General features: G+C 34.9%; 4 protein-coding genes and 3 non-coding genes across 12 annotated transcripts in view; 6 read left to right on the top strand and 1 right to left on the bottom strand.

Moving 5' to 3' along the window:
* Nucleotides 1–2,469, top strand: part of ACADM (acyl-CoA dehydrogenase medium chain) — a 30,176-nt gene extending 27,707 nt beyond the window's left edge. Inside the window, exons 11-12 of the mRNA XM_016129604.2 lie at nt 276–524; nt 1,813–2,469. Coding sequence (XP_015985090.2) covers nt 276–524; nt 1,813–1,884 — 321 coding nt within the window. The 3' untranslated portion in view covers nt 1,885–2,469. The remainder of the gene's footprint in view (nt 1–275; nt 525–1,812) is intronic.
* SLC44A5 (solute carrier family 44 member 5) overlaps nt 1–11,703 on the bottom strand; it is a 343,060-nt gene extending 331,357 nt beyond the window's left edge. Inside the window, exons 1-2 of one of the 2 annotated variants that reach the window (XM_036235323.1) lie at nt 11,558–11,703; nt 9,114–9,328 (exon numbers count right to left, since the gene is read on the bottom strand). The gene's annotated coding sequence lies outside the window, so the exon portion shown is untranslated. Of the gene's footprint in view, nt 1–9,113; nt 9,697–11,557 lie in introns of those variants that run through there. The other variant, XM_036235322.1, reaches the window with a different exon arrangement.
* A 133-nt stretch (nt 11,704–11,836) lies between these two features.
* RABGGTB (Rab geranylgeranyltransferase subunit beta) lies at nt 11,837–19,452 on the top strand. 5 transcript variants are annotated; one of them, XR_001594981.2, is made up of 10 exons: nt 11,837–11,907; nt 12,968–13,075; nt 14,240–14,437; nt 14,971–15,076; nt 15,892–15,944; nt 16,027–16,137; nt 16,651–16,776; nt 18,351–18,447; nt 18,628–18,777; nt 19,153–19,287. XR_001594981.2 is itself a non-coding variant. In XM_016129598.2 (9 exons), exons 1-9 carry the CDS (start codon nt 11,905–11,907, stop codon nt 19,291–19,293), a joined length of 996 nt encoding a protein of 331 aa, XP_015985084.1. In that variant the 5' UTR covers nt 11,837–11,904; the 3' UTR covers nt 19,294–19,452. The 5 variants fall into 5 exon arrangements, 4 of the variants coding, with proteins under 4 accessions (XP_015985084.1, XP_015985085.1, XP_015985086.1 ...); XM_016129598.2 differs by lacking the exon at nt 18,351–18,447 and having other exon boundaries at nt 19,153–19,452; XM_016129599.2 differs by lacking the exon at nt 18,351–18,447 and having other exon boundaries at nt 15,925–15,944; nt 19,153–19,452.
* LOC118606484 lies at nt 12,701–12,779 on the top strand. The gene has a single exon (XR_004952447.1). It is a non-coding gene; the product is annotated as a small nucleolar RNA SNORD45 (small nucleolar RNA).
* LOC118606483 lies at nt 13,388–13,469 on the top strand. Its single transcript, XR_004952446.1, has one exon. It is a non-coding gene; the product is annotated as a small nucleolar RNA SNORD45 (small nucleolar RNA).
* Nucleotides 14,576–14,647, top strand: LOC118606485. Its single transcript, XR_004952448.1, has one exon. It is a non-coding gene; the product is annotated as a small nucleolar RNA SNORD45 (small nucleolar RNA).
* A 972-nt stretch (nt 19,453–20,424) lies between the features above and the next one.
* The window catches only part of MSH4 (mutS homolog 4), a 191,634-nt gene continuing 184,660 nt past the window's right edge, over nt 20,425–27,398 (top strand). Inside the window, exon 1 of the mRNA XM_016129597.2 lies at nt 20,425–21,368. Within this exon, the coding sequence (XP_015985083.2) occupies nt 21,134–21,368 (235 nt within the window). The 5' untranslated portion in view covers nt 20,425–21,133. The remainder of the gene's footprint in view (nt 21,369–27,398) is intronic.

Here is a 27,398-nt window from a genome sequence, read left to right on the forward strand (position 1 = left end):
TATGGTTTTGTAACAGGTTAACATTGGAAGAAGCACAGAGTATAACTTCTTAAATCTAAGATTAGTTTTAAAGTTTTTTTAAAAAGTTCCAGGAAAAAAACTTTTATTTATTTTTTTTATTTAATTTTTTTATTATGGTAACATTGCAGTAAGTTTCAGGTGTAAAATTTAGCAATAAGGCATATATGTTGCATTGTGCATTCACCACCCATAGTTAGATTTCTTTCTGTCGCCAAAGAACAACTTTTAGTTTTTCTTTTTCTTCTTAACTCTAGCACCAAGGAATATCATTTTTGCTGGCTGAAATGGCAATGAAAGTTGAATTAGCTAGATTAAGTTACCAGAGAGCAGCTTGGGAAATTGATTGTGGTCATCAAGGTACCTATTTTGCCTCTATTGCAAAGATATTTGCTGCAGATACTGCAAATCAGTTAGCTAGTGATGCTGTGCAGATCTTCGGAGGCAATGGATTTAATACAGAATATCCTGTAGAAAAACTAATGAGGGATGCCAAGATCTTTCAGGTAAGGTTAAAAATTATTTTTATTGTTTTTTAGGAACTAGAATATTTGTAAATGACAGATTTCTAACTATTTAGGGACTTTAATGTCACTAGTAATAATAAATGACATCAAAGATGGTTGTAAGTCGAAGTTTTTTAGAAGTAATTAACACAAACAAGAATGTTACCTTTAAAGGATATGCTAACACACATATACATGGGTCTGGATCAGTCTTCTTTGAGTCTTGACATCCTAGCTAATTGTAACTAACCCTTTACTCTCCTAAAAGTATGTATATCATTTGAAATTAAATTATTTCATTTTGCATATTTGGTGACAACTTTTGAATTGACTAAAACCATATTTGGGAGTAACACCAACATGAGATAGATATAGATAATTCTGTCTTCTAAATTAAATTGGTGGTTAGGAAAACTTAGGAATAATTTAGTAAATCAGATATAAATGCACATGTTCTACACTTGTAGCTTTAGTAATTATAACCCATTCTCAGTATCTCCTTCCTTGCTTCCTTTTACCCCCAGGAAATTATTTGACAAATACTACAGTCATTTGAAATCGAGAGGTAGAATCACAGAATGTTAGTGAGAAAGAAACTCGGACATAGTGCAGGTTTCTCAATTTAGACATGAAAAAACTGAGGACCAGAATTTGTGCCTTATCCAAAGTTACAGGCTTATCTAGTGATATTCTCCCTCTCTTAGAACCTATAATTATTATAATTATTACTATTATCAACCATTTAACTTTTCTCTGCCATCTGAGAAGATGAACTAACAAGTGACTAGGATTAGAAAGTTCAAACTGGAAGTGAGGGCTAGCCAATAAGAATATCTAACAGAATAAAATCAGATCTTTCCAGCATTGTTTTAGTTAACAACTCTGTTCCTTAAGCAGGAAAAGAAAAAATCAGTTTTAAGAGTAGTAATAGAATTACAAAGTGACAGCTGGTGAAAAACAGTTCAGAATTGTTGGAGAAATATTTTAGCAACATCATACTTTAGGTTTTCAAAATTTCTGAAATGTTAATATTTGATTTTTTTAAGACTCCTCCAAAATTTTGGTAAATGATTTTTTATAATTTTAAATGATCTTTTTAGAGTTATATTTTTATAGGTTTTACAAAATCAGGTTTCACAATCACTGTATACTACAGAACCTATATATGGTTCTATTTAGTTGGATATTACAATAGAGCTTATACTGCTTTCCAAAATATTGAGTAAATCGAAGTATTTGTGTACTGAAAATATTTAACCTACATATATATGGTTTTTTTTTCTTGCAGATTTATGAAGGTACATCACAAATTCAAAAGATTATTATATCCCGTAAACTCACTGACAGGTATAAAAAGTAACAAGATTGCTGTAGAAGCATGATTGTTGAGTAAATAGAACACACTCCACTAAGCTGCAGGAAAGAGAAAGGGCTCATAGATTTTTTCCCCAGTGAAAATCTTAAAATAAGTTCCCTTACACTAAACATAGGGAACTGATTCTTACAGTAGTTTTCTACCTTTGTTTAACTTTCTGACTTGCCTTTTCTAAAATAAATTTGGTCATTAAAATCATGCTGTCCTCAGTACCACTGTATTCGAATTATGTTAACCTAGAAAAATACATTTGTTTTGTTATTTTGACCTCTTAAAATTAAAGTAACAGAAATTTCTTGGAATTTCAATATTTTTCCAGTGACAGAAAAGTGGGTTTATAAAATCATTCAGATGTTCTAAAGTTTATATTGAGAAAATACCATACAATTTGGATGCCATTAAAGAACTTGCCAGTGACTTTGTAGACTTAATGATAGTGTATTAGAGGAGTTTATTTTGTTATAATTTGGTAAGCATTTGTTTTCAGTTTTGTATAGTAATAGTAAAAAATTTGATGTTCATCTTCTCCCCTTATACAACAACCAGAATTACTTTAAGATCTTGTTTAATTCTGAGCCCATATTTCACTTGCCTTACTTAAAATAAAGCAATAAAATTTTCCATAAGTTATTTTTATATGACTTTTATTGGTCTCTGGGTAGCTTTTGGTCTACTGTACACAATTTCATTTCATGTGCATACATTCTGAAAAAAAAAAAACTTAAAGTCATTCAGTACTTACCAGTATATCTGTATTCTTTCCAGGAAGTTTTATTACTTCATATCAAAGTATATACTTAATTTATTTACTGTGATGGAAAAAAAAGTCACATTTTTATTTTGAACTGTGTAGTTAACCTGTATTTTTTGATAGATTATGAGATACCTTAGAAAATATAAGATAATGTAAGAACCAAAATTTGTGAATTTAATTTCTTTGTAATTCTAAACATCAAATGCTGCTAAAATATGTTAATACTAAATGGTGTTTCTGACATCACTTGCGATTTTCCAATTCTGACACTAACTGGGCATCCTATAGTTCAGTCCTTTTCTGACAGTAACTCAGAATAGTTAGCATCAGATTCCAGAGGTTTAACGGCTCAGTCCCACAAGACTACCCTCACTTCAGACACCAGTCACAAGTCCTGGGTCCCCAGGATACCAACATATCTGTCCAATTTTACTGAAAATTCAGGTATTCCCAAGACCCCACTGTCAGGTTTGATCATGTGAATGGCTCATAGAACTTGTGAAATATACTCATATTTACTGGTTCATTATAAAGGATATAACTAAGAAACAGCCAAATGGAAGAGATGCATAGGGAAAGGCATGAGGGGGAGACACACAGCTTTCATACCTTCTCCCAGTGTACCATCCTTCCAGCAAGTCATTGTATTCACCAACCTGGAAGCCCCTGAATCTCACAATTCAAGAGTTTTTCTAGAGAATCTTCAGCCCCAGAGGTAAAGGGTATGGGGGCTAAAAGTTCTACCTGGATTAGTCAGCTAGAGCTGCCAGACTGGGCAGCTTAAACTACAAAAATTTATTTTCTCACAGTATTAGAGGCTAGAATTCCAAGATCAAGGTGCCATCTGGATTGATTTCTGGAGAGGCCTTTCCTCTTGGCTTGTAGACTACCACCTTCTCACTGTGTTTGCACATGGCCTCTTGTCTGTGCACATGCATGGAAAGAGAGAGCGCTAGTGTCTGTTTTCTCATAAGGATATCAGTCCTGTTAGATTAGGGTCCTACTTTTATGAGCTCTCTTTTCACCTTAATTACTTCTCTCAGGGCCTTATATCTCCAAATATAGTCAGTCACACGGGGAAATGTTAGGGCTTCAACATACAAATTTGGGGTGGGACATAATTCAGTCATAACATTACCCTCTAATTACTTAGTCTTTCTAGTGACCAGGTCCTTCTGAGGAACCCCACCCTAAGTCACCTCATTAGCATAAACCCAAGTGTGATTTTTTTGAAAGGAGCTGATTATGAATAACAAACTCCTATCAGGAAATTCAAAGGGTTTTAGGAACTCAGAGCCAAGGACTAGGGAACAAAGACCAAATACATATTCTATACCACACTACATTATGAAAATAAAAGTAATGTTTTACAAAAATATTTAAATGACTTCATGTTCAATTATGAGACTGTATATTAATGACACAGCTAGATTGGTAAGGAGATTTAGAGACTTCCTAAATAAACTGAATATTACATAGAAATTACAAATTAAATAGAAAATATTTGTTCCAAATGCAGATTTGAAGTTATATAATAAATAAGCGCAAAAATTTACCTACCAATTCTAAATATACAGCTTCTAGACAAACATGTATTCCAGAGCCACATGAGCATATTTAAAGTACCTTGATAATAACTATTAAACAATTATATAAATGCACCAATTAAGACTTTAGTCACAAGCAACACAAATGAACTTAAGCTACTTTAAGTAAAAATGTGAACACCTCTCCACCCCCATGCAGTCAAAAGTCACATATAATTTTGACTCCCCCAAAACTTTACTAACAGCCTACTGTTGATTGGAAGGAAGCCTTACAGAGAACATACATAGTTGATTAACACCTATTTTGTAAATCATATGGATTATATACTGTACCCTTTAAGCTATGGAAAAGAAAATGTTATTAAAATTATAAGGAAGAAAATGTGCATTTGTAGTGCTGTATTTATTGAAAAAAATCCACATGTAAGTGGATCTGTGCTGTTCAAACCTGGGTCGTTCATATGTCAACTGTATATTGAAGTCCTTCATGGATCTGAAGGGCAGGCAAAAAGTTAGTTTTAGGAAGGGACTAGAACCCAAAAAGTCTTAGCAATCCATGCAATAGTATTTTTCTGCCTCTCAACTCTACTTCTCCTTGTCATCTTTCATTCTCTTGTTTTGCAGTCTAGCTTTCTCTGCTGCTTTGATCCCATGAAAGAATCTAATCTATACATTAGATTTCCCACCACTTATATAAGCTGACTGTCTAGGGCTATTACAGCCCAGAGGTAGGTAGTCATAGACTATGAACATGATTTAGTTGCCTGATTCTGTGAATTGATGGTTCCTACAAAAGACATTGTTTTATAAAAGATTTGATATGTTTATGGCAATTCTAATGAAAGTTTAGAGTCTATCAGAGTCATGAATTTGCATGAAGGGGGAAGAGATTATTCCAAGACTATCCTGATTTTTTTTAAATGGCTGTTTATATGGCTACCAGATGACATCCATTAATTTGAATACATTACTTATGATCAATAAAGACAAAAGGTCTTTGGAGATTAAAGACTGAATTCTGCAGACAACAGTGTTGTTTTTGTTGTTTTAAACGTGTTAAACCTTTCATTTAACTTACTGAATAAGGGAACTATTAAGATGTTAAAGCTGATATAATGGAGAATTTAAGAACAGATACATAGTCAGAAATGCTGAAAAGAATTTGCTAATGGATATAAAACTGGTTAATAACCTATAGGGCAATAAAATCTAAAGGGGTCATCTTTTCTACAGAGCAGAAATCAGTTGTAGTTCATGGTTCATTTTTATTACTCTCTATTTTCTACAATTTAACTTCTAACTTTGTAAAACAGCCTAGCTAATAGAAAGACAGTAACAGGTACATACTCCTTCAGAAAATAACCAGAGGATCCATTAGACAATACCTAGCATTCCACTATAGGGATACACGGTAACTTCTTTTATCTATTTCCAAATCTTTGATAATGTTTCTTGGCAGTCTCTTCTTCGTGATCATAAATAATTTGCCAGGGTTATTCTTAATTACAAAAAGGCACGTTTCAGGTTTAGTGTATTTACTAATTAACCACGTAGGCGTTGAATTTACTTTGCAAGTCCATGAACAGGATTAACTTCTGTCTGAAAGTTTTCATAAAGACACGCAAATTGGATTTTTAAAGACCTCCATAATTTGCTATCTAAAGGCTAGGGAATGAGCCCAAGAAATTCTCTGCCAGAATTCTCCAGTAGTACAAAGAATTGGGGTGAATTTTTCTCCTCAGCCTCTCCAAAATTAACTAAGGTTTCTGGATTGCCAAGAAGGACCATGAAAAACTGGAACCCTATAAATCACGTACCATTCCTGGCCCCCCAAGAAGGCTCTGCACAACTGGAAACCTATAAACCAGGACAACTTTGTAGGCTTTGACTATATATAAAGTCAAATTGTTTATTAATAGTGGGCTTGTCATATTTTATTAAATGGAAATTATTCTCAAATATGACATGCCAGGCATGGCCTTAGTTATATAATCAATTCATTCAATTATATCCTGGTAAACAAGAGTACAGAATTCTTTTCAATACTGCCATAAAATATAAGGAGATCCAGTAAATGTGTCTGAATTCTGGAAACTTGGTAAAAATCAGATGCCATTTTAAAATTCCAGTTTACAAAAACAGAGTCCACTAAATTGAAGACTAGAGATAGCCTAAGAATTAAAAAGGGCTTCCTCATATATCCATTAAAATAGAATATTACCACTGCATAAACAATATTCCAAACAACTGGTTAAATTTTCCTCATCAGTTCATTCAGTTCTTTGTAACTGTTATGCTGGATCTTGGGTCAGTGAACCGCTTTCAAGAAGCTATTCTGCTTCCAGATCAAAGAGTCTTAGAAATCATGACTCAGTCCACTGGTATAGTATGAAATTTGTCTAAGCTATGTCAGCCTGGAAGTCTTTACCCAAGAAACCTGATTGAAGTATCTATCAGTAGTTCAAAACATCTGATTCTTTCTGAGTCTCTGAGACTCTTTTTCTGAATGCACTAACTTTGGCCTGTAGCTTACAGCAGAGCCTTTTAGCTAGGACCAGAGTAAGAGATACTGTCTGTAGATAAATGCCTTAGTTCAGGCTGCTGTAACAACAGCACGGATTGAGTGGCTTCAACAACAAACATTTCTCACAGTTGTAGAGGCTAGGAAGTACAAGATCAATGCACTCGGCCTCTTCTGTGTGGCAGACTGCTAACTTCCCTTTGTAAGAGCTCTCTGGGGTCACTTTAATAAGGGCACTAATCCCATTAATGAGGACTTCACCCTCATGACTTAATTATCTCTCAAAGGCCCCACTTCATACTACCACCACACTGGGGTATTAGGATCTCAACATACAGATTTTGTGGGGACATATACATTCAATCCATTGCAATGATCAACACTGAAGGTGGTAGTTAATTACTATATCCAATAATATCAGAATGGAATTGAGTAAAAATGTCTTTGCAGCATGGTGCATAATGACTTCACAAGAATTTAACCATTATTTGCCATAAGGGAAATAAGAACACTGACAAATCTCCAGGGTCTTCTAACAAAGTACATAATTTTAGACATTTATATTAATAACATTTTACCTATACACATTTAAAGAAGGCTGAGTCGATCTGATTTATTTACCAACTTTTCCTTTGAAGTTCCCACAATAGTGTTGATAATTAAAAAATATTAATGAAATAAACTTCATTATTTCTATTATCTTTCTTTTTATAAAGTGAAAGAATAGTTTTTGTGGTTTTTCAGGGGACCCTGGGAAATTTCAAAATACATTTATTTAGATGTAGAATATATCCTGAAATTTTTATTTTTATAAATTCAAGATTTGACCTTGGGATGGCAAAATCAAAAGATATATCAAAGATGATCTGATATCTTGATTAAGATAGGATTATAGGTACCTAAGAAAGTAATTTGGTTACTTATTTTATTAACAAGACAAATAAACATAGAACAATGTAACATGATTATAAGAAATTTTAGATGTTTCTCAAATGAGGAAACTGTCCCTTTTTTAAAAAATTAAGGATACCAAAGTGTCAACAACGAGAGCTCAGAAAATTTATTCTGGTAAACCAAAATCTCTGCTATCTAGGCAGAAGGTAAAGATAAACCTTTAACATCGTTGGTGGAAGGGGTTAATCTGTAAACCAAAAAAGTAGTCCCTTAAAACAGTAAGCATTGCCAAAATTGTAGCACATTCCAGTGTCTTCAGATTCAGGTATCGGACACCCAGGCAAACAAAATTCACTCTCCTAAAGTTTTGGCCTTCACTATACTTTTTCATTTTCCAGAAGAAAATGATATTTTAAAACAAAATTCTCTCTTAAAAAATAAAAACCCATACATACCTGTATTCCTGTCACTATTGCTCTTATTATAGTCATATGATCATTATTATTATCACAAACTAACTTCTATTTCACACAGAAAGCTGGGAGGCAAGTCACTGAGAACTATTTGTCACACACAAATATTTTAGGCCAGCAAAGTTGGCCTAAATATTGACACAACCTTATACAGCTATATATTCCTTTACAACTTAAAGTGGCAAAAAGAAACATTTATTAACAACCCAAAGATATAACTTACTCCTTAGCATATAAAAATAAGTGAAAGTATATAAACTTAAAACTATGCTCAGTAGTCAGTGATTCAGTATTATATCCAAGAAACAATCTAGCCGTGCAATAATTATTCATTAACTCAATATCAGTCCAAGGTTTTAAATTTCCTAAAGATCTTAAAAGTGTCTTCAATTGGTTATAATTCAAAACACAATTACCATTGGAATAAAAAAAAGTTTGTTAGAATAATGATTCAATTTAGTGGAACCCAAATTTACATTTGTAAAAATCTTAAACTTTTTGTAGGAATTAGGTTAGCTAATTTGACCAGTAAATCAATATAGAAAGTTCGGACTAAGAGGTCTCTTCATTAAAAACTAAATTGTACTTACACACATGGTACTATACTTGTATTATACTTAACACTAATAAGCAGGAAAAAAGACAGCTGTTTCTTCGTTTAACTCAAATTACTAAACCTCTCTAATCTGTCCCAAAGATTCATCTTATTTACACAAACTTTATAAATGTTTCTGAGCTAGCAGTTTCTGTAAGAATACTTCTTTTCCTTTAAAGTCTACCTCTGTTAATTTGGGGACTATTCTATTTATATAAATGCTTATTTATCTCTATACACCAATCAGAACAGAGTTTCTTCATACTAGGCATAATCTAATTTATTAATTTATACTGTTCAGAAGTAGGAAAGTATTTTATAGATGTGTAATGAAAGGTCGAGGTCTTCCACAATTATAGACATACTGACATACTGAGAATTTAGAAGTTCCCAATCTAGAACTTCAGCAATAGGCCAAAAGTAAACTTACCAGTCCAGATCTCAAAGAGCGGGTCTCCTTCCCAGTGGGCATTAAATTCTTAGCTGATTGGAGCTCTCTCACATATCGACAAGGATGAACAGAATTCTTAGATATCTCTTAGCCAAGAGAGAACAGATTTCTTTCATCGACAGAGATCACCAAATGGACCATAAAAATCAAGACTAAATCATTGCCACCAGTGAAGATTAACTTATGGGCCATGCCTGAAGCAGAAACAAAAAAAGCAAAATCAGAAAGTAGCAAACCTACACAAAAGAGACAAAAAAACTTAAGGCCTTATTGCCACATGGGAGTCACTCTGAGGGCCCAGAAAAGCTATGCCTCCACTTACGTAGATCTTGAGGTGCTGTTCACAAGCAATGCAGTTTACTCGACTCTATATGTTGAGTCCATTTGGGTATCTAAGTAGATTTCAAGAATTTCAAAATAGTAAAATCATGGCACATATAGTATAAACCTTTCAAAAATTTTATTTAATGCATTAACCAAGGAGGAAACCACTACGACATTAAAATCAAATTCCAGCAACCAATTTAAAACTTAAAACCTAGATATCTCAAATATATTTTTTTAAAACAGCTAATCTTCAAGGTCTTTTTTTTATAGCTCATAATTAAAGGACAAGATTTTATCTTTTAAAATGTTTAAAATAAAGTTTATTTTAATAGCTTCGAAATTCTCTTTCTATACTTGCATTTTACCTACCCAGAGTTTTTATTATTGGTACTACTTTGTTAGCAAGGCCTGCAATTCTAAGACTGGACAAGATTTCATTTGCTTTAACTGAATCAAGAAACAGAAGGGTAAAAAAATGAGATATGTCATAAAATGTATAGAAAGTGATATAATTTTACAAGTGGACTGTGTACCACCAAGCATGTAATATTCTGCTTTTATTGATTTAATTAATACTTTTAAATTATTAATGAGATATTTTACTTTATTTTCCTACTGAGTCTTTGAAATAGGGTGTGTTTTATACTTAAAACACATCTCAATCCAGATTGGCCACATTTCAAGTGCCTCATGTGCCTATTGGTCAGCATAGGTCTAGAGGCAGAGATGAACCTGTTCTTAAATCAATATTGTTTTCTTTTGTAGCTACTTTTCTTTAGAGGAGGGCATTTTTATTTTTTGAAGGGGCAAAATATATCAGATTTCAAAAGTACCAGAATATTTTGTGAAAAATAAGCCTTTCGTAAATCTTGACCCGAGCCACTCATTTCTTTTCCTGCAGGCAACTACTTTTAGTAAATATGTGCATTCTCAAATATATCCATATATTTTTTCCTTTGTTTCCCAAATAGTAGCATACTATACATAATTTGATTTTACTTAATATATTTTGAAGGTCTTTGCATAGCAATGTATGCAGAGCTTTCTCATTCTTTTTAATGGCCACACAAATAATATAACATAGTTTATTTAACCCTTTGATGGTTAATTAAAATATTTGTAATCTTTTGCTATTCCAAAGACTGCAGCTATGAACAGTCTTGCACATAAGTCATTTCATACCGAATGGAGTATATTTGTAGAAGAAATATCTAGAAATATATTTGCTGACTTTAATTAAGAATTGCTAGAACATGGGCTCCCTATACATATTTCTATTTTGCACACTACTGTAACCCCAGAACTTAGATTAAGATTTAGCACATTCTAGGCATTTACTCAATACATATTTGTTGAATACATTTATAAAGTAGGAAGTGAGGTTTATTTTTCATTCCTTCAGCAGTTATGGACTCAGTTACTTTTTGGATCTGATGCTTGTATTATTATTTTGAGCACTGCTTTCTCCAGGAGATCTGACCGCCCCACCTGTCTATTGGTTTCCCTCACTGTACCACACCCCTCCCCCATCTGATTTAGAGGCAAAGGAAAGCTGGGGAAATTACAGTAATATTTAAAAAGGCAGACTTTTTCAGATAAAAAGTATGAGGGTTAGAGGTGGTCATTACTGAATGACAAAAGGCTCAACTCACCAGAAATGGATAACTCTAAACTTACATGTATTTAACAACGAAGTCTCAAACTATAAATGGGAATATCAACAAAATTACAGGGACAAATAATGAAATCTATCATCGTAGATTCAACATTCTCAATTATTGATAATCCACATGTCACTGTCAAGAACCCTTCTCCAAATGGTTATTGAATACATTTTAAGGGAATAGGGTCCTAATTTTTTCTAATGGACTCCCCTAAATGCAAATAGCTTAATAATAAACCTAGCAAATACGAATCCTGTGGAAAGGTCGTAAAAGGCACATGGTGTTTCTTATTCGAAAGTTAATTTCCAAATACTTCAGTCATTAGCACTTCCTGAAGAAGTGGGGAGCCAGACCCAGAAAGGGCAATGCATACTGGAGGGGAATACGAACATTTCATTAACATTCGCTCAAAAAAATTTATTGAACACTTACTACGTGCATGAACTTTACTAATTACCAGCCATTTCATATCTTCTGAGTTCAAAGAGCCTCAATAACAAAGGATTTCTTAAAATTCATAGAGATATTTAAATATTACTCAAAAGTGTTTCATACAATGTAATGGGTTTAAGAGACGAGAAAATGGTTGCCGGAGACTTTGGGTACAGGCAGCGACGACAGCTATAGGCCGTCGGTGGGGTCCTAGGGCAGCAATGGAGCAGGCGAGAATTTGGTCAACTATGTCGGGCCGCAAAGGGGACCTGAGGGGCGCTTCTGCGCAGGCGCGTGCCGCCTAACCCTACCCAGGAACGGGCGCAGCTTCCTTTTCGTCTTCAGGCATGGTGAGTGTCGTTGTGTTTCTCGCTGCAGTCCGTTTGGGTCGAGAGGTGGCCGGGTATGGTAACATTGAGCAGCTCTGTGACTATAGATAGAGTTGTTGACCAAATATTGGAGAATGGTTGGGTTAAAACACAGGCCTTGAAAAGTTTCTTACGGGCTCAGTGGTTGAAGTATTACTCAGCGTTTTCTGCAGACCTCGAGGGCGCGATTGCCGCTTGTAATTTTGTCCAGGATTCCTTTTGTCGGGCGGGCCTCAGGCCCGATTTCATCAAAACCAGGCGGGTCAGCGGTCCTTATTTTCATCCATATACACATATGCATTTTGTCTGGCCCAAGACCTAGTAAATTTTAAATGGGACCTAAATGAAATTTATTAATTTCTTGGTAATCTTCTTGACCTACTTATAATGAATACAATGCGATCTCAAGAAGACAAAAAATGGGGAGAACTAAAGTAGCGTCCTCATAAACTGGGGGCTTGTTTAAAATTAAGGAATCTTAAGAATAAAACTTGTGGAGAAGGGGCTAGAGGGATTTATTAAGAAATGGAGTAATTTTGGGGGTGCATAGAAGGTGTTTTGAAACTTGAATTCCTAGGATGAATAAAATTTTATTAACGAACAACTGCAAATTATGGGCAGGCTAGGTTTTTATTTTAATGCTTCAGCTTGATTTCTGCTACATGCAGATTTTTTAAGCTGCCCTGAATTGGTGAGCTTTTGATATTCTGTGGGGTTTATTTTACTCAACTCTTTAAGGGAAAGATAAGCAACAACAGATGAAGGCAATTTTTTGGGTCTATGATGAGCTGGCATGTATTCTGAATCTAAAATTGATTACGACTACTTTAGCTCTAGAATTACTCTGAGACCTGAAAAATACCTGTATGTTGATGAGGGTTTTAGCACTTAATTTTTTTAATCAGATAACTTGGCACGTTTCATCTTGCCAAAAACTTTTAGTTTAAAATTAGAGGGAAAAGTTAAGCTTTACAATGAATATGCTCTGGGGTCAAACATCAAAAAATAAACATATGTGAAATCATTACTTGTATTTTGAAAGGGCACACCACAGAAGGATGTTATTATCAAGTCAGATGCACCCGACACCCTATTATTGGAGAAGCATGCAGATTATATCGCATCCTATGGCTCAAAGAAAGATGATTATGTATGTATGGTTTTATGTTAAAAGCTTATTTTAAAGAAGTCAGACCATTCGGCGTCATCGGTAGGTCAGTATTTATGGCCCATGTTTTTAAATAATATCCAACTCAGTGCATGCCAAGGACTGACGATAGGTCCTTGAAATGCTGTGAGGTATACCTTTGGATATGTGAGGTTGCAGGAACATAAATATTTTAACACTGATTCTTACCAGTACTTTTTTAGAGGCCTTGTTAGAGTCCTTTCCTGTCTAGATTTGTAAGAGGTTTAAGGTGCAGAATAAGTTTCTACTTTTGGAGTTGAGGTAAACTTTCAAGGTCAATGATGTGTTGGCATGTATTACCTGAATTTATGGCTGATGTGTAATAACACTAGCTCTAGAATTATGCTGAGACCTTGAAAAACTTACCTTGAGTTTTAATGCAGAGTGGTTTCTTTTCTTGGACAGTCTTAGAAAATTCGTGAATGAGTCAAAAGTATTTTTCCGTGGAGTATCCAAACAACTGGATTATATACCATCTTGGAAAACATCTAATGCTGATAAGTTCTTAAGTGTTTGGTTCCCATAGTCTTGTAGTTAGGGCAGTGTTTATTTTTTATCTACTGCTCACCTGATTTCTTTAAAACTGAGTTTTGGGTTCACAGCAAACCACTAATACCACTCACTGATTCAAAACTTTAAAATACAATGCATTGGTGACCATAGCAAAAATTTGTTTCTGGAATCTTCGTGCCAGTTTTTGTTTTGTTCTGTTTTAATGTCTCCATTATTAGCCACTCTTACCCATTTTATCTTTTGTATGCATTGGCTATTTTGGTTTTCAAGTAGTTAAATCTTATTTACTACTAATAAAAAGGTTTTGTAAAGAGTATATGTTAAAAAAATGTCTAGTAAGTACATTTCTTAAATGTTTTCCTCGAACTTGTGAAAGGTCTTTTTCTGACTTACGTTTGGCTTTTGGAAGAGATTAAAGCTGTATTTTTGTTGTCAGTAAAGTGAGTTTATCATATGCTGTTCAAGATAGTAGTCCCCTCATGCCCCAAATTTGAAAGCCACAGGTTTAAGTTTATTGGTGATAGATTAAATAAAGTAAAAAGTAACTGGCTAGTTTTCTGTGTTCAATCTCTACCCCTGCATCAATTCAAACTGGCACATTGTGTATTTTAGGAATACTGTATGTCTGAGTATTTGAGAATGAGTGGCATCTATTGGGGTCTGACTGTAATGGATCTCATGGGACAACTACATCGCATGAATAGAGAAGAAATTCTCACATTTATTAAGTCATGTCAACACGAGTGTGGTGGAATAAGTGCTAGTATTGGACATGATCCTCATCTTTTGTACACTCTGAGTGCTGTCCAGGTAAATATTAATTAAAATTCAACAGTCTTGGTAGTATATAATCTTATCTGAGTGGGAAAATTGAATGAGGTTTAGGAAGGTAACCATAAGTATGTCAAAAAGTTACTCTCATCTTTGCAAATGAAGTCTATTCTACAAGGTCAATGATGTGATTGGCATGTATTAGCTGAATCCAAAGTAGATGTAATTATAAAATTACACTGAGACCTTGGATGGTAAAATGTTTAGCGTATGAATATTTGAAAATCACTAGGTGGAGTTAAGTGTTTTAATTTCTATATTAGTGAAAATCCATAAATAGAGATTTTAAAGTCTAAGATTGTCTTAAAATGCTAAGCTACAATTTATACATACGAAAAATGCATTTAAAAGTTTTGGATTTGTTGGTAATACTTAAAATTTTATTGCATAGAAGAAAGCATGTTTGAGAAAAGTTTATGCATAGACAAGGATACTTGATTAACAACTTAAAAGGTAGTTGAACATTAGAATAGTCACTTAAGATTATTTGACATGATTTGTTTTTATTGCAGATTCTTACTCTGTATGATAGTATTAATGTTATCGACGTAAATAAAGTTGTAGAATATGTTCAGAGTCTACAGAAAGAAGATGGTTCTTTTGCTGGAGATGTTTGGGGTAATGTCAGTTTCATCCATGCTACCCAAAATACCAATATTGAAATGTTTGGACATTTATTACAGTAATAAGCTTTGTTGCAAAACTAAGTACAGTGAATTGGCTTTGCTAATAAATTATAAAGGAGATTTTCAAGTTTTTAATCTTTTCAGGTCCCACGAAGCAGCTGGTCTAACAGGAATTAATGGTTTGCTGGAAGTTCCAGCATGCACTGTGCTAGTTATGTCAGCATACAGGAGCACTGGAACAGAGAGGGCCAGTCTAAAAGATAAGGTAGGTGAAATTTTTCCCCCAATATTTGGTGGCTTTGTAAAGTTTTTTGAAAACTACTTATTGGCAAGGGAAAAATGTTCAAGAAACTTTACAACTTTACTGAATATTTGAGTGGAGGGAGGGAATAGTATTGTACTTGATAAATGTAGATAATCTCTACTGTAGGGCTGAATACAGTGCATGCCGGAGAGACCAGCTGCTTCATGGGATGTGAAAATCTACTTTTGTATAATAGGGTAAGTTGTAATTGGAAATTTTCCAGTCCTTTCAGCTCTGTGTTCTTCCTTTTATGGGCTCTATATGAGCAACCTGTAATTTGCTATATTTTCAGCAAAGCAGTTTTCTAGTTTTTAGTTTCCTTAGAAGTAAAATGATTTCACTTCAGGTTTAGCTTTCCCTCTGGTGACCTAAAAGTACATTTTAAGCTTGAACTTTTGGATATTTAACCATGGTAGTTCAGTTTTTAAGTTAAATCAGACTATATATTCTAATTAGAAACCTCTGGAACATTTATATTTCAATTTGACCCCTTTTGTTTTTAGGAGAAATTGACACAAGATTCTCTTTTTGTGCAGTGGCAACTTTGGCCCTACTGGTAAGTTTTGAATATTTTATTAGAATGAAACATCATCCATGACTCCTGGAATTTAATAGGCATTTTTTTTTTCTGTTTGTAGGGAAAGCTGGATGCTATTAACGTGGAAAAGGCAATTGAATTTGTTTTATCATGTATGAACTTTGATGGTGGATTTGGTTGTAGGCCAGGTTCTGAATCTCATGCTGGGCAGGTAATTTATTAATACAGATTAAAATATGTTAATAGCAATTTTGGTGTTTTGAATATGAATGAAGTTATTGATATGTGAGGTGTTACCTTAAGGTTGTTTAATCGCTGATTAAGGAAGGCATTTTTACAGTGGTTTGCTTTATAGATAATTCCTCTGCTGGTGAAACCCTCTGACACAGGCAAATGAACTAAACAATGGGAAACATTCTGTTTCGACCTGTCCTCAACACACTTGTCTGTTTGTGCCAGAGAACATTGTATATATCGGTGGTTGTCAAAATATGCTTTTAGCCATGAAGAAATTTTGACAATAGTATTTCATTGCATAGTAAGATCTTAGTAATAGCATGCTTAGATTTGTTTAAATTAGGTGATATTTGCATGTTTGTAATTTGGACTATTTGATTGTCAGGAAATTTTAGACATAAAGTGGAGTTTGAATAATTTGAGAAGTTTTTATCACTGTATTACTATTAAAAAATTATACACATGTACTTTATGTCTGTAATTTTAGATCTATTGTTGCACAGGATTCCTGGCTATTACTAATCAGTTGCATCAAGTAAATTCTGATCTGCTTGGTTGGTGGCTTTGTGAACGACAGTTACCTTCAGGTGGACTTAATGGAAGGCCAGAGAAGGTATTGTTTCTTAAGATAAACTGTTCTACTAGCTTTATAACCTTGAGTGAGTACTTTATTTTTTTTCAATATTACTCTTCTAAATTAGTGATGAGCTTTTTATCTTCCTTGTATTTTTTAGCTGTGCCTCCGAAACAAAAAATGCCCTTTGCAAAACAACTAGGGTTGAAGTGTTTTATTAGCCCTGGTGTCTATTTAAAAGACAGTTAAAGAAAAGATGTGCATGGTACCTTCTATTGCCTTTTTTGCAAATCTGTTTTTTTAGTCTCTCTTACTCTGAAATAGATCCTTGAGTTATCTGAAGGAGAATGCATAAGTGGCGAATAAACTTAGTTTTAAATATATTTGTATGCATACATCGTGTGAATTCTTAAGGTTCCGGGGTCTGCCCCTCTCCCTCCCTTACCCCCCAGTCCTTCTGAAGGCCTTGTAGTCAGGCATTGAAATGAAGTTCTTCAAACCTTTTAGTTCTGGATCTGCCTGTACTAGGGGGAATCAGTCATACATTAAAAGATTTATATTTGGGAGCTAGACTATTGTTAACACATAAATCTTGTATAGAAATCTCCATGTTGACTTATTGGTATGAAAATAATGGAGTTGTCAAAGATTTTTTTTAAAGTTAGAAAATTTTCATTAAAATCATTAATTTAAAAAAATAATTTTTGACTTGGATTTGAAAGAAAATAATTAAGTTTTCTTTCACAAGTCCAGTTTTCATTAATCTCTTACACATTCTGTTCTAAATTGGGTCTGTAAGGACCAGGTAGTATTTTAAGCTTTGTAGGGCATAGGGTTTTGTTGCCCTAAAGGGCAAATGTTGCCATAGACAATAAGAAATGAGTGGACATGGCTATGTTCCAATAAAATTATGGACACACTTATAGTTTATATGATTTTCCTGTCAAAAGAAACTTTTTAAAAATTACACAAACTTTTTTGTTGTAGTCAAGATTTAACTCAATCTGTAGCTTGCTTGAACCCTAAGCTAAAAATATGATAGGGAGTGGTAGTTTTCATTTTTTAGTTTTGCTTGCTTGATATTTATATAAGTTTAAAGGGTAGGGAAATAACCACAGGTAGTTTCTGGTTAAGGTTTGATGGAATACCTGGGCAACTTTCAACAATTAGAAAATGAGTAGAGATTTCAGGGAACCTGTACTTAATATCTAGGACACATTTTAATGCGCTTATGAATCAACTGAGGACTGTTTTGAATTGATTCTTAATTATAAGATGGGATCATTTTCATTTCTTAAATTCAAGTTGACCATGTTTTAAAAATCCAGGCTTTAGGTGATTTTAATCAAGAATACCGCCTACCTAGATAGTACTTGTTGGAAATGCTCTACCTGGGGAAATGGAACAAGATCACCATGAATTCCATGAGCCTTAACTCCAGCTTCTTGGGTAAGGAGCTCAGTTAGGCATTCATTGCAGGTAGAAATACAGGTAGATGGATGTTTGTCATGAAATACTGAAACAAGCATAAAGCTTGTGTTTCTGCAGATTGGAGTTTTGGTCTTTTCTAGTGATTATCTTTAATTCTAAGCAGTTGTATTTATGGGTTTCAGCATTTCAAGCACTGCATGTCAGTATATCCTTTGATTCTTCGCCACCTGCTATGTGCACTAGAGCAGGGATCCCCAGCCCCTGGGCGTGCAGCAGGAGGTGAGCGAAGCTTCATTTGTATTTGCTGCCACTCCCCAGTGCTAGCATTACTGCCTCAGTTCTCTGTCAGAACATCGGGCATTAGATTCTCACGGGAGCACCAGTCCCTGGTGCCAAAAAGGTTGGAGACCGCTGGACTAGAGAATAAAATTGTCAACTTTGCCTTTTTTTCCCTCTTAGTTACCAGATGTCTGCTATTCATGGTGGGTGTTGGCTTCCCTAAAGATAATTGGAAGGCTTCATTGGATTGATAGAGAGAAACTGCGTAGTTTCATTTTAGCGTGTCAAGATGAAGAAACAGGAGGATTTGCAGACAGGCCAGGAGATATGGCAAGTATTTCTGACATTTATACAATAGTTTCACTGTTGCTTTGCATTACTTCTGTGTTTCAGAGCTATTCCAGACATAGAAATGGATGGTTTTTCCACGTGTTGCTTGGAAATAGGATGCTTTTTTGAATAATTTTTGAGAATTACATAAAGGCTATAAAACAAATTTACAGATATTTCTCATCACTGTTGCCAAAAAATTAAGTGTATGGTAGAGATCCTGTGTTTAAAAAAATGCAATTTGAAGTCATTTTTATTCAGAAAACTTGAAACATACATTCAAGTAGAGGAGATAATGGGCTCTAATATAACTATTCAGAAGCAGAGATTTAGAAGTTTTGGTTTTGTAACACTAAATTCTTATTTTCTTAATAGGTAGATCCTTTTCATACTTTATTTGGAATTGCTGGATTGTCACTTTTGGGAGAAGAACAGATTAAACCTGTTAGTCCTGTTTTTTGTATGCCTGAGGAAGTACTTCGGAGAGTGAATGTTCAGCCTGAACTAGTGAGCTAGGTTCACTGATGCATAAGTTGCTCAATATAGTTTTGCCATCTTAACATTTCTGTATTTGAAGTGCTTACCAAACAATATGTTAATATTTTGTATATGTATTGATTTTTAATAAATTGTATAATTATACATATTGTAAAATAAAGGCCTAGTGTGTCTTCAGCTTTTCTGAGTACAATATTTTGTTTATACTTCAATGTATTTATATTCTTTGTAGCAGTAATCTTTAAGAACTATTTAGTTGAAGTCAAGTGTTACTCTCAATTTTATGTATGATCATGTAAATTTGTGTCAATGAGAATGTTAACTGATAAAAATTGATACTTCATTCTAAATATGAATTCGATTCATAAAAACAAATGGCTGTTGGAATTTGGGAGTATTTCATAGGTTTATGGTCAACTCTGGGTTGGTCATAGTGATTTAGGTAAATGACAGTTCATCTTAGAATATGATTACAATCGGAACTACACTTTATTCTCATTTTTAACATGTCAAAATGCCAGCTTCTTGTGCTTAAGAGATAGTTGGTTTTTTCCCCTTAATAAGGAAACAAGTAATAGTTGCCACAATATTTTCTGTACCATGTTTTCAGAAAGACTAAAATGAGCCCAACTGTTCTCTAAAAGTTTTTACATTCTTGGTGAAATAAAGTATTTTAATGAACATTTTTTTGTGAGGCGAAAGTTGAAATTTTTCTCAAGTGTGTTTGCAATAACCTGTGTCGTTTTAAGAGTAGTGTTAAATGAGTAGTGAGTGGTTCACTCAATATCAACCAGTAATACATGGTTAAACACCTTGAATGTAGGTGCTTGCATGAAATTCACTAGAGTTTTGACTAAATTGCAGTTTGAGTTTGGAAGTCTTTGGATGAAACTTTTAAAATAGTGTCAGAAGTATTTGAGTTTTGCAAAATGCAGTCATTGCATGTGGGTGAAATATGTTGTTAAGTACCTGATTTATTGTGATAAATGCATAAATTGAATAATGTTTAAATGAATGTCTTCTAATAGTGTCCAGAGTGCTTTATTCTGTTTCTAAATCCTACTATCTATGAAGTTAGTGCAAATTCCATATTTAAGAAGAGTAAACAGGTATTTCCCAAAGGTCATTTCTTGTAAAGCTAGAGTTTGAATTTGTGTAGTTTGTTCCTAAGTACCTGTGTGAAACCACAGTCCGAGACATTGAGAGACCGGAAACATTAAAGCTGTCCCCTACAAAACCCATTCTTTCCCTTGTTCCTACTGCACTATGCATACAGCCAACTATATGTTTACTGGCTGAAAAGGCAATTTTGCAGCAATGAAAGCCTTGTGGGTGTGTGCTGTAATAGTTAATGGCATATTTACCCTCAAGACCAAATTTCGAAGAGTTGTAGAGAAGTGTTAAGTTTGTTTCTGCTCATAAGCTCTAGGTGCACAGTGATAGACAAGTTTCTATGTTTAAAAAGCTAGTGTATTTGGGGCTATGTGGGGAACGATATGCACCAGATGCGTTGGGGTAAGGAAAAACATGGGGAAAATGGGGCTACCAAATTGGCCATGAGGAGTTCTGTTCGGATGGTATCCACAGGTTGAGGAGGGCCGAACCTCAGATTAATCTCATAACCAAATCATGTGGGAGGTGTTGGCATTGAGAACTAGGAGTATAGTTTTAGGTGTGGACGCGGAATGATGTGCTGTTGTGGCAAGCTGAGTCTCTGCGCCTGCGTGCTGCAGCTCTGCGCTTGCGCGCTGCAGTTCCGTACGTTGCGTCCTGCCTCTTTCCCCAGTGTCTTTTTGTCCCTGGGCTCAGTGAGACAGCTCTCAGAGATTTCATACCTGTGTCTGAAAAGACTGTGAAGATGCTGAGCCCTGAGATAGCAGCTGCACCTTTGGTTCCCGAGGGAGCCCCCTCACCAGTAGAGGCTCGGTCACAAGGTCCACGCTACAGTATCAGACTCCAGGAGACTCCTCAGAGCCACCGTTCCGCCAAGGCCTCAGCCTTTACTCCTCCGGGAACGTCTGGAGCCGCCGGTGACCGCAGCAGCAGCAGCAGCAGCCTCCCATGCCATGTGCCAAGCGCCCGGCCAGCTCAAGGCAAGGACTTGATGTGAGAATTTTTCATGGGATAGGGGCCTGCAGCTTGTGGAAGTTCCGGTAGTGTTGGTTGGTTAGCACAGAGAAGTTTCAGTTGGAGTTTGGAGGACGAGAATGGAGTGCTCTGGGAATTCCATGGCCAGAGTTATTAAAAGACTGGACTAGCCAAATGGGCTTTATTACAAAGCTGCGATGGTGGGCGGCTCAGTTTTGAGGAAGGCTGAACTGCCCGGTATGAAGTCCTTTCTTCCCTTACCCTGCCTCCTCCAAAAAGTACAATTGACTCTAGAACAATGGGGTGGGAGTGGGGTGTTAAGGTCACCAACCCTACTCAATGGGAAATCTCTGTCTAACTTTTGACTTTCCCAAAACTTAACAGCCTTACTGATAAGAGAGTGTTAACACGTAGTTTGTATGAGACGTGCATTATATACTGTATTACAATCAAGCTAGAGAAAAGGAAATGTCATTAAGAAGGAAGTCATCATAAGGAAGAGAAAATATAGGCTTTGGTCATGCTACCCTGAACAAGCTAAGAACGGTCAGGCCTGGTTAGTACTTGGATGAGAGACCACCTAAGAAGACCAGGTGCTGTAGGCGTAAAGCATAAAAAATAAGGGCTCGTAAGCTAACAAGGTCCTTACAATCTGAGATCAACCAAGGGTTGCCTCACCTAAAAAAAAAGGAAAATACATTTATAGTATTTTTTGGAAAAAATGTATGTAAGTGAAGCCTCATAGTCCATTTTCAAGGGTCAACTGTGTATGACATGATGGAATTTGTCTACGAGTTCGGTGATGAGTGGTGAACCTCTTGGCTGTTAGACTGAAGTCTTCAAGCCTTCTAGGATGTGATGAAGATAAATGTAACATTTTATTGAATTCACGTTAATAGCATGTTTAATATTTTAAAAATATATGCCCTTCAACATTTGTTCAACGTGTTCATATTTGGTCACTCCACTTGTGGAAAAAACACTGCCATTTTTTTTCACATACTGTTGCAATTTAATGATAGGGTAACATGTTATATCCAGTGGTCATGTCATGTGAGCTTTCTGCTGTATTTAATATTCTTCACCAGTCTTATCTTGAATTCTCTTAATTTGATTTCCTTGATTTCACTCTTCCAATTTTCTCCTACCTTCCAGAGAACTGCTGTGCTCACCTTTGTTACTTTCCAAATCATCGCTTTGTCCCTAGTTTTTTTTCTAGGCCACTTCAACCTGGATGTGATAATCACCACAGCTCTGATTTCATCTATGGTCCAGATTCCTATTTCAGACTGTCTTGTGAATTTTCTAGTGAGAGACCATTGGAATAACTCAGACTCACTATATGATTAATTTAATTCATCTCTCTGCAGCTCCTCAACCTGTTTCTCATACTTCAATCATTGGGCTGCCTAAATCTTAGAAGACTTCAACAATTCAAGTAATTCCCTCACTCACATCTAAATATAGTCTTATGTATCTTTTCTTTTTGAATAATTCTGTCCTTTTCTATCTCTGTGCCATTACAGGCCCTCATTTTTTCTGAATTATTGCTTCAAACTCCTAAATATTCCTTCTTCCAAGCTTAGTGTCACCAGAGTCATATGGAAAATGAAAATCTTATCCCTTACCACTTATCAGTGGCTTTGTATTTGCAGGTAAAAGATCGAACTCTAGCAGGCTATTCAAGGTCATTTGGGATCTGTTTCCAATTTTTATACCCTTATTTCCATCACTTCTTAATATCTATCCTACTCTCTAACCTAACTGGGCTACTTGGAGTTTTCCAAGACAAAATATATGTTCACGTCAATATAACCCCCCTCTTCACGAAATCCTTTTTCACCTGAATTTTCAGCAGTAATAACATCCGCTAAGTAATGAGCACCTATTCTGTTCTGGCTTCTTACTAGTCATGTGGTATCTCTGATCCTCAGTAATTCTGCAAATTAATTTTTTTCCCATTTTATGGAGGAATAGGTGAAATAGTTATTTTAAGAGCTAAAGATGATAATCTGTGTTCTCAAGGAAATTATTGTTCAGTAGGGAAGATAGACTTAAATATCAATAAATACACTTTTAAAAGATAACTATATTTGAGCTATTGGCAGATTTTTGAGGTCTTTACTACTGAATTGGGGATACAAAAATGAGAAAATATACAGAGGAAATACAATTTGAGCTGGTATTGAAGCATAAATAGGACAATGTCAGCTAAAGGGAAGAAAGAAGAGAAACTGGACATTCTTTAAAATAAACCATACATAAAGGCACAGAAGTGTGACATGTCATGCTGGTAGAACTGCAAAAAGTTTTGTTTGGTTAGAGCAGAAGGGTCATCTGATACAGATAAACTTGGAGAACTTCTAGGAATTCGGTCTGGGGGGCAAGTAGGTTTTGTCTGCTATGCCAACAACTGGGTCTCTCTGGCTTTGGTGACTGGAGAAATGGTAGTACTGCTTCCTGAAAAAATGGGAATTTTGTTAAAGAAGCAACTTTTAGAGAGAAAATTGAGTTCTGTGTGGACATGTTGAATATGAAGCATCTCTGGGACATCTGTATTAAGACAATTGAATATATGGATCTAGGACTAAGAAGAGAAACTTAGAAGAGATACAGATTTGAAAGTTACTAGTATATTCGAGGCCAAAGGGGAGAAGATAAAGAAGGTACAAGCAAAATTGAGGGCAAGGAAATTGGAGAACTAAGACAAGGACGTGTCAAGAATGGGCTCGGAGTACAAAAGTAATTTGAGAAGACAGCCTTTTCTGTTTCTAGTTTCTGATAACCACTCCCTTCCTTAGCTCCTTTAAGCCTAGGAATGGTAATGGAGCATACTTTGTCCTTCTAGACACTTCTTTTTGGTGATATCCTTATATCCTGTTCATATTTTTGTAAATATTCCCTTTATCAAGCTCACCTCAAATTATTCTAGTGGCAGTATGGATTGACCTAGGTATTACGCTAAGTGGAATAAGTCAGGTGGAAAGACAAATAACATATGATCTCACTTATGTGGAATCTAAAGAACAAAATAAATGAACAAATAAAACAGAAATAGACTCATAAATACAAAGAAAATTTTGTTCTAAATGGGAGGAGGCGTGGGGAGCTGGGTGAAAAAGGTGAAAGAATTAAGAAGTACAAATTGGTAGTAACAAAATAGTCATGGGCATGTAAAATACAGCAGAGGGAATATAGCTGATAATATTGTAGTAACTGTAGTGCCAGGTGGATAATAGACAAATCTGGGGGATCACCTAGTAAATTACATGAATGTCTAACCACTATGCTGTACACCTGAAACTAATATCGAATGTCAACTGTAATTTAAAAATAAAAATAATAAAAGAAAGTGAGAGTTGGTGTGAAAGGTGTTTTAAAGAAACCTGATATTATTAAAACAATTTTCTATGTTGTAGAAAACCAGGAATGAGCAGCCATTTCAACTACCATTTAATGAGATAATTTAAGAAATACTATATTCCAAAGATTGTCGGATTTCGCACTAGAATATTAACATGACCTATCCTCTTTACAGCACCATTTCTTTGTTCTCAGAACCAGTCACAGTTCTAAAACCTACACATATCTTCAACCTCACCAAGATCTATCCTCCATTGATTTACTACATTTTTAACTGCCTGCTACCACTGCCTGCCTATGCTCACTTCCCTCTTGAGGAAGCCTAAATTTTTGGTCCATCACCATAATTACATTTTTCCATATACTTTTGAATCCCTTGTGCCTCTTTTCCTGTATCATTCCCACCTAGGAGAACCCAACACAGGTTAAATCCAACCCTTCTGCTACTGTGCATCAGTATCCACATGGCTGAGTAAGGCTAGAGAAAACCTCATAATGTTGGTAACTGGTGTTCTTTTAAGTCCATGAGCACTAACCTCAAATGGGCCAGTGGAGCTTTCTTGCAGTCCTACCATATTTCCCTAGTTCTCCTTCCTGAAATTCCTCAAGTCCAGATCATCACATTGCCAAATCCATTGATATGTTCCTATATCTCATCTTAATTGACTTAGTTGGCTTAATTAGCAGTTTATCACTCTTTCCTCCTTGAAATACTTTGTTTGCCTTCCAGGCCTCTTCTCTATGTTGGTTCTCTCCCTAACACACTGGCTATTCCTTCTCTGATACCTGCTACTGTTATCTTGGCATTGAAGTGCCTCAGTGCTCAGTTCTAGGATGTTGTCTCTCTTTATCTACATCCGCTCCCTTGGTTATTTCATCTAGTCTTGTAGGTTTATATACATACCAGTAGTGGCAGAGATAGTGCTTGGAAAAAAAAAAAAAAATCTAAAATCTCGTTTGAATATATCATCTGTTTCTTTCTGGGACCCATGTAAAGGAGATAGATTTTATCATATAATGGGCATGGGGAGAAACCGAAGTGGTGTAAGAAAGGGAGACAGTCAAATTTCTTTTTCAGAAAGATCACTGGTTATATGAATATTGTATTAGAGACATGATACTGGAGGCAAGGAGAACAATTTTAAGACTTTTGCAAAAGATCTTAGAAGATATGGGTTTAAATGGGGTAATAGGAGTGGAGGTAGAGAGAAACTTTATTAATATTTAAGAAAAAAGAATTCCAAGACTTAATCACAAATTGATTGTTCGGATTGATGAAAGAGGAGTTAAGAATGACTCCTAAGTTTGTGCTTGGGTGAAAGGATACTAGATAGTACAGTTGACTACAATTGGTAATAAAGAATAAATTTTGAGGTAAAGATAATAAGGTCACTTTTGGACATTTAAAAATTTATGGACAATATCTAAAGGTTTACATCTAAAAGATAGTTAGATATGGGGACCTAGAGATACACTGACAGAACTTTCTGTGACGATAGGACTATTCCATACTTAAGCTGTCTAATATGGTAGCCACTAGCCAAATGTGGCTTTTGAGCATTTGAAATGTGGCTAGTGTGACTAAGGAACTGAATTTTTAATTTTATTTCTGATTTTATGTAAATAGGCACATGTGGCATATAGCTACTATATTGAATAATGCAGGTATAGACCTAAGATAAGGGTTTGTTTTTGTTTTTGTTTTTGTTTTTTTGCTTTTTTAAAGGGGTGAAAAAGTAAAAGAGGAATATTTTATGACATGAAAATTACATGAAATTCAGATTTCCTATCTATAAAGTTTTATTGAAATAGAGCCATGCTCATTCATTTATGTTTTGTCTATGGCTGCTTTCCTGTTAAAGTGTCACAGTTGAGTAATTGTGACAAACCCTATAGCCCACAAAGTCTAAAATATTTACCATCTGGCCCTTTATTAAAAAGTTCGCTAACCTGTGGTTTAAAGTGCAAGAGAGAAGTTAGGACTGTATATGAAGGCTTGAGAGTTGCCAGGAAATAAAAATCAGTAGGAACCAAGATAGTAGACGAAATGCCTATAAAAATGTATAATGTTGATTTGTAAGCAATGGCGAAAAAGTATGGAACCCTGGGAAGCCAACAGTTAAGAGACCAACAGAAGAAGAAATATCTGGCAAATGAAACTAAAAGCCCGTGGTTTAAGAATCAAGATTCTCTTGCATGAAAATCAAGAGGAATCAGAGAAAAGAGCCCCATTATTTTTTTTTAAAGAACTTGTATGTGCCAAGACACTATGCTAAGCTGTTTTTGTACATTCTTTCAAGTTTTATGACAACCTGTTAAAATAGGTAATAATCAATAGGTAAGTACATAAATAAGGAACCGAATTCAGGGGAGTCTAAAACTATTCATACCATTTACATGAGAGGACAGAATTTCAATGAAGTCAATAAAGGAAAAGTGGGCTTCTAATTACTATACAAAGTAAATGTATCTGGTATACTTTAAGATAAGGAGGTAATTTATGATTATAACAAGAGTGGTCTTAGTGAATTTATAAAAGCAAAAGCCATATCAGCAAGCACTTTTTCTTATATTTTAATACAAGATTATCAATAATGGAATTTGTCATAATTTGTTATATTTAAAAATCATTAGCAGATGAAATTTTATAGCAAATGAACATGGATAAATTA

This window comes from Rousettus aegyptiacus, unplaced genomic scaffold (genome assembly GCF_014176215.1).
Source record: "Rousettus aegyptiacus isolate mRouAeg1 unplaced genomic scaffold, mRouAeg1.p scaffold_m13_p_1, whole genome shotgun sequence".
In the NCBI taxonomy this organism is placed as follows: domain Eukaryota; kingdom Metazoa; phylum Chordata; class Mammalia; order Chiroptera; family Pteropodidae; genus Rousettus; species Rousettus aegyptiacus.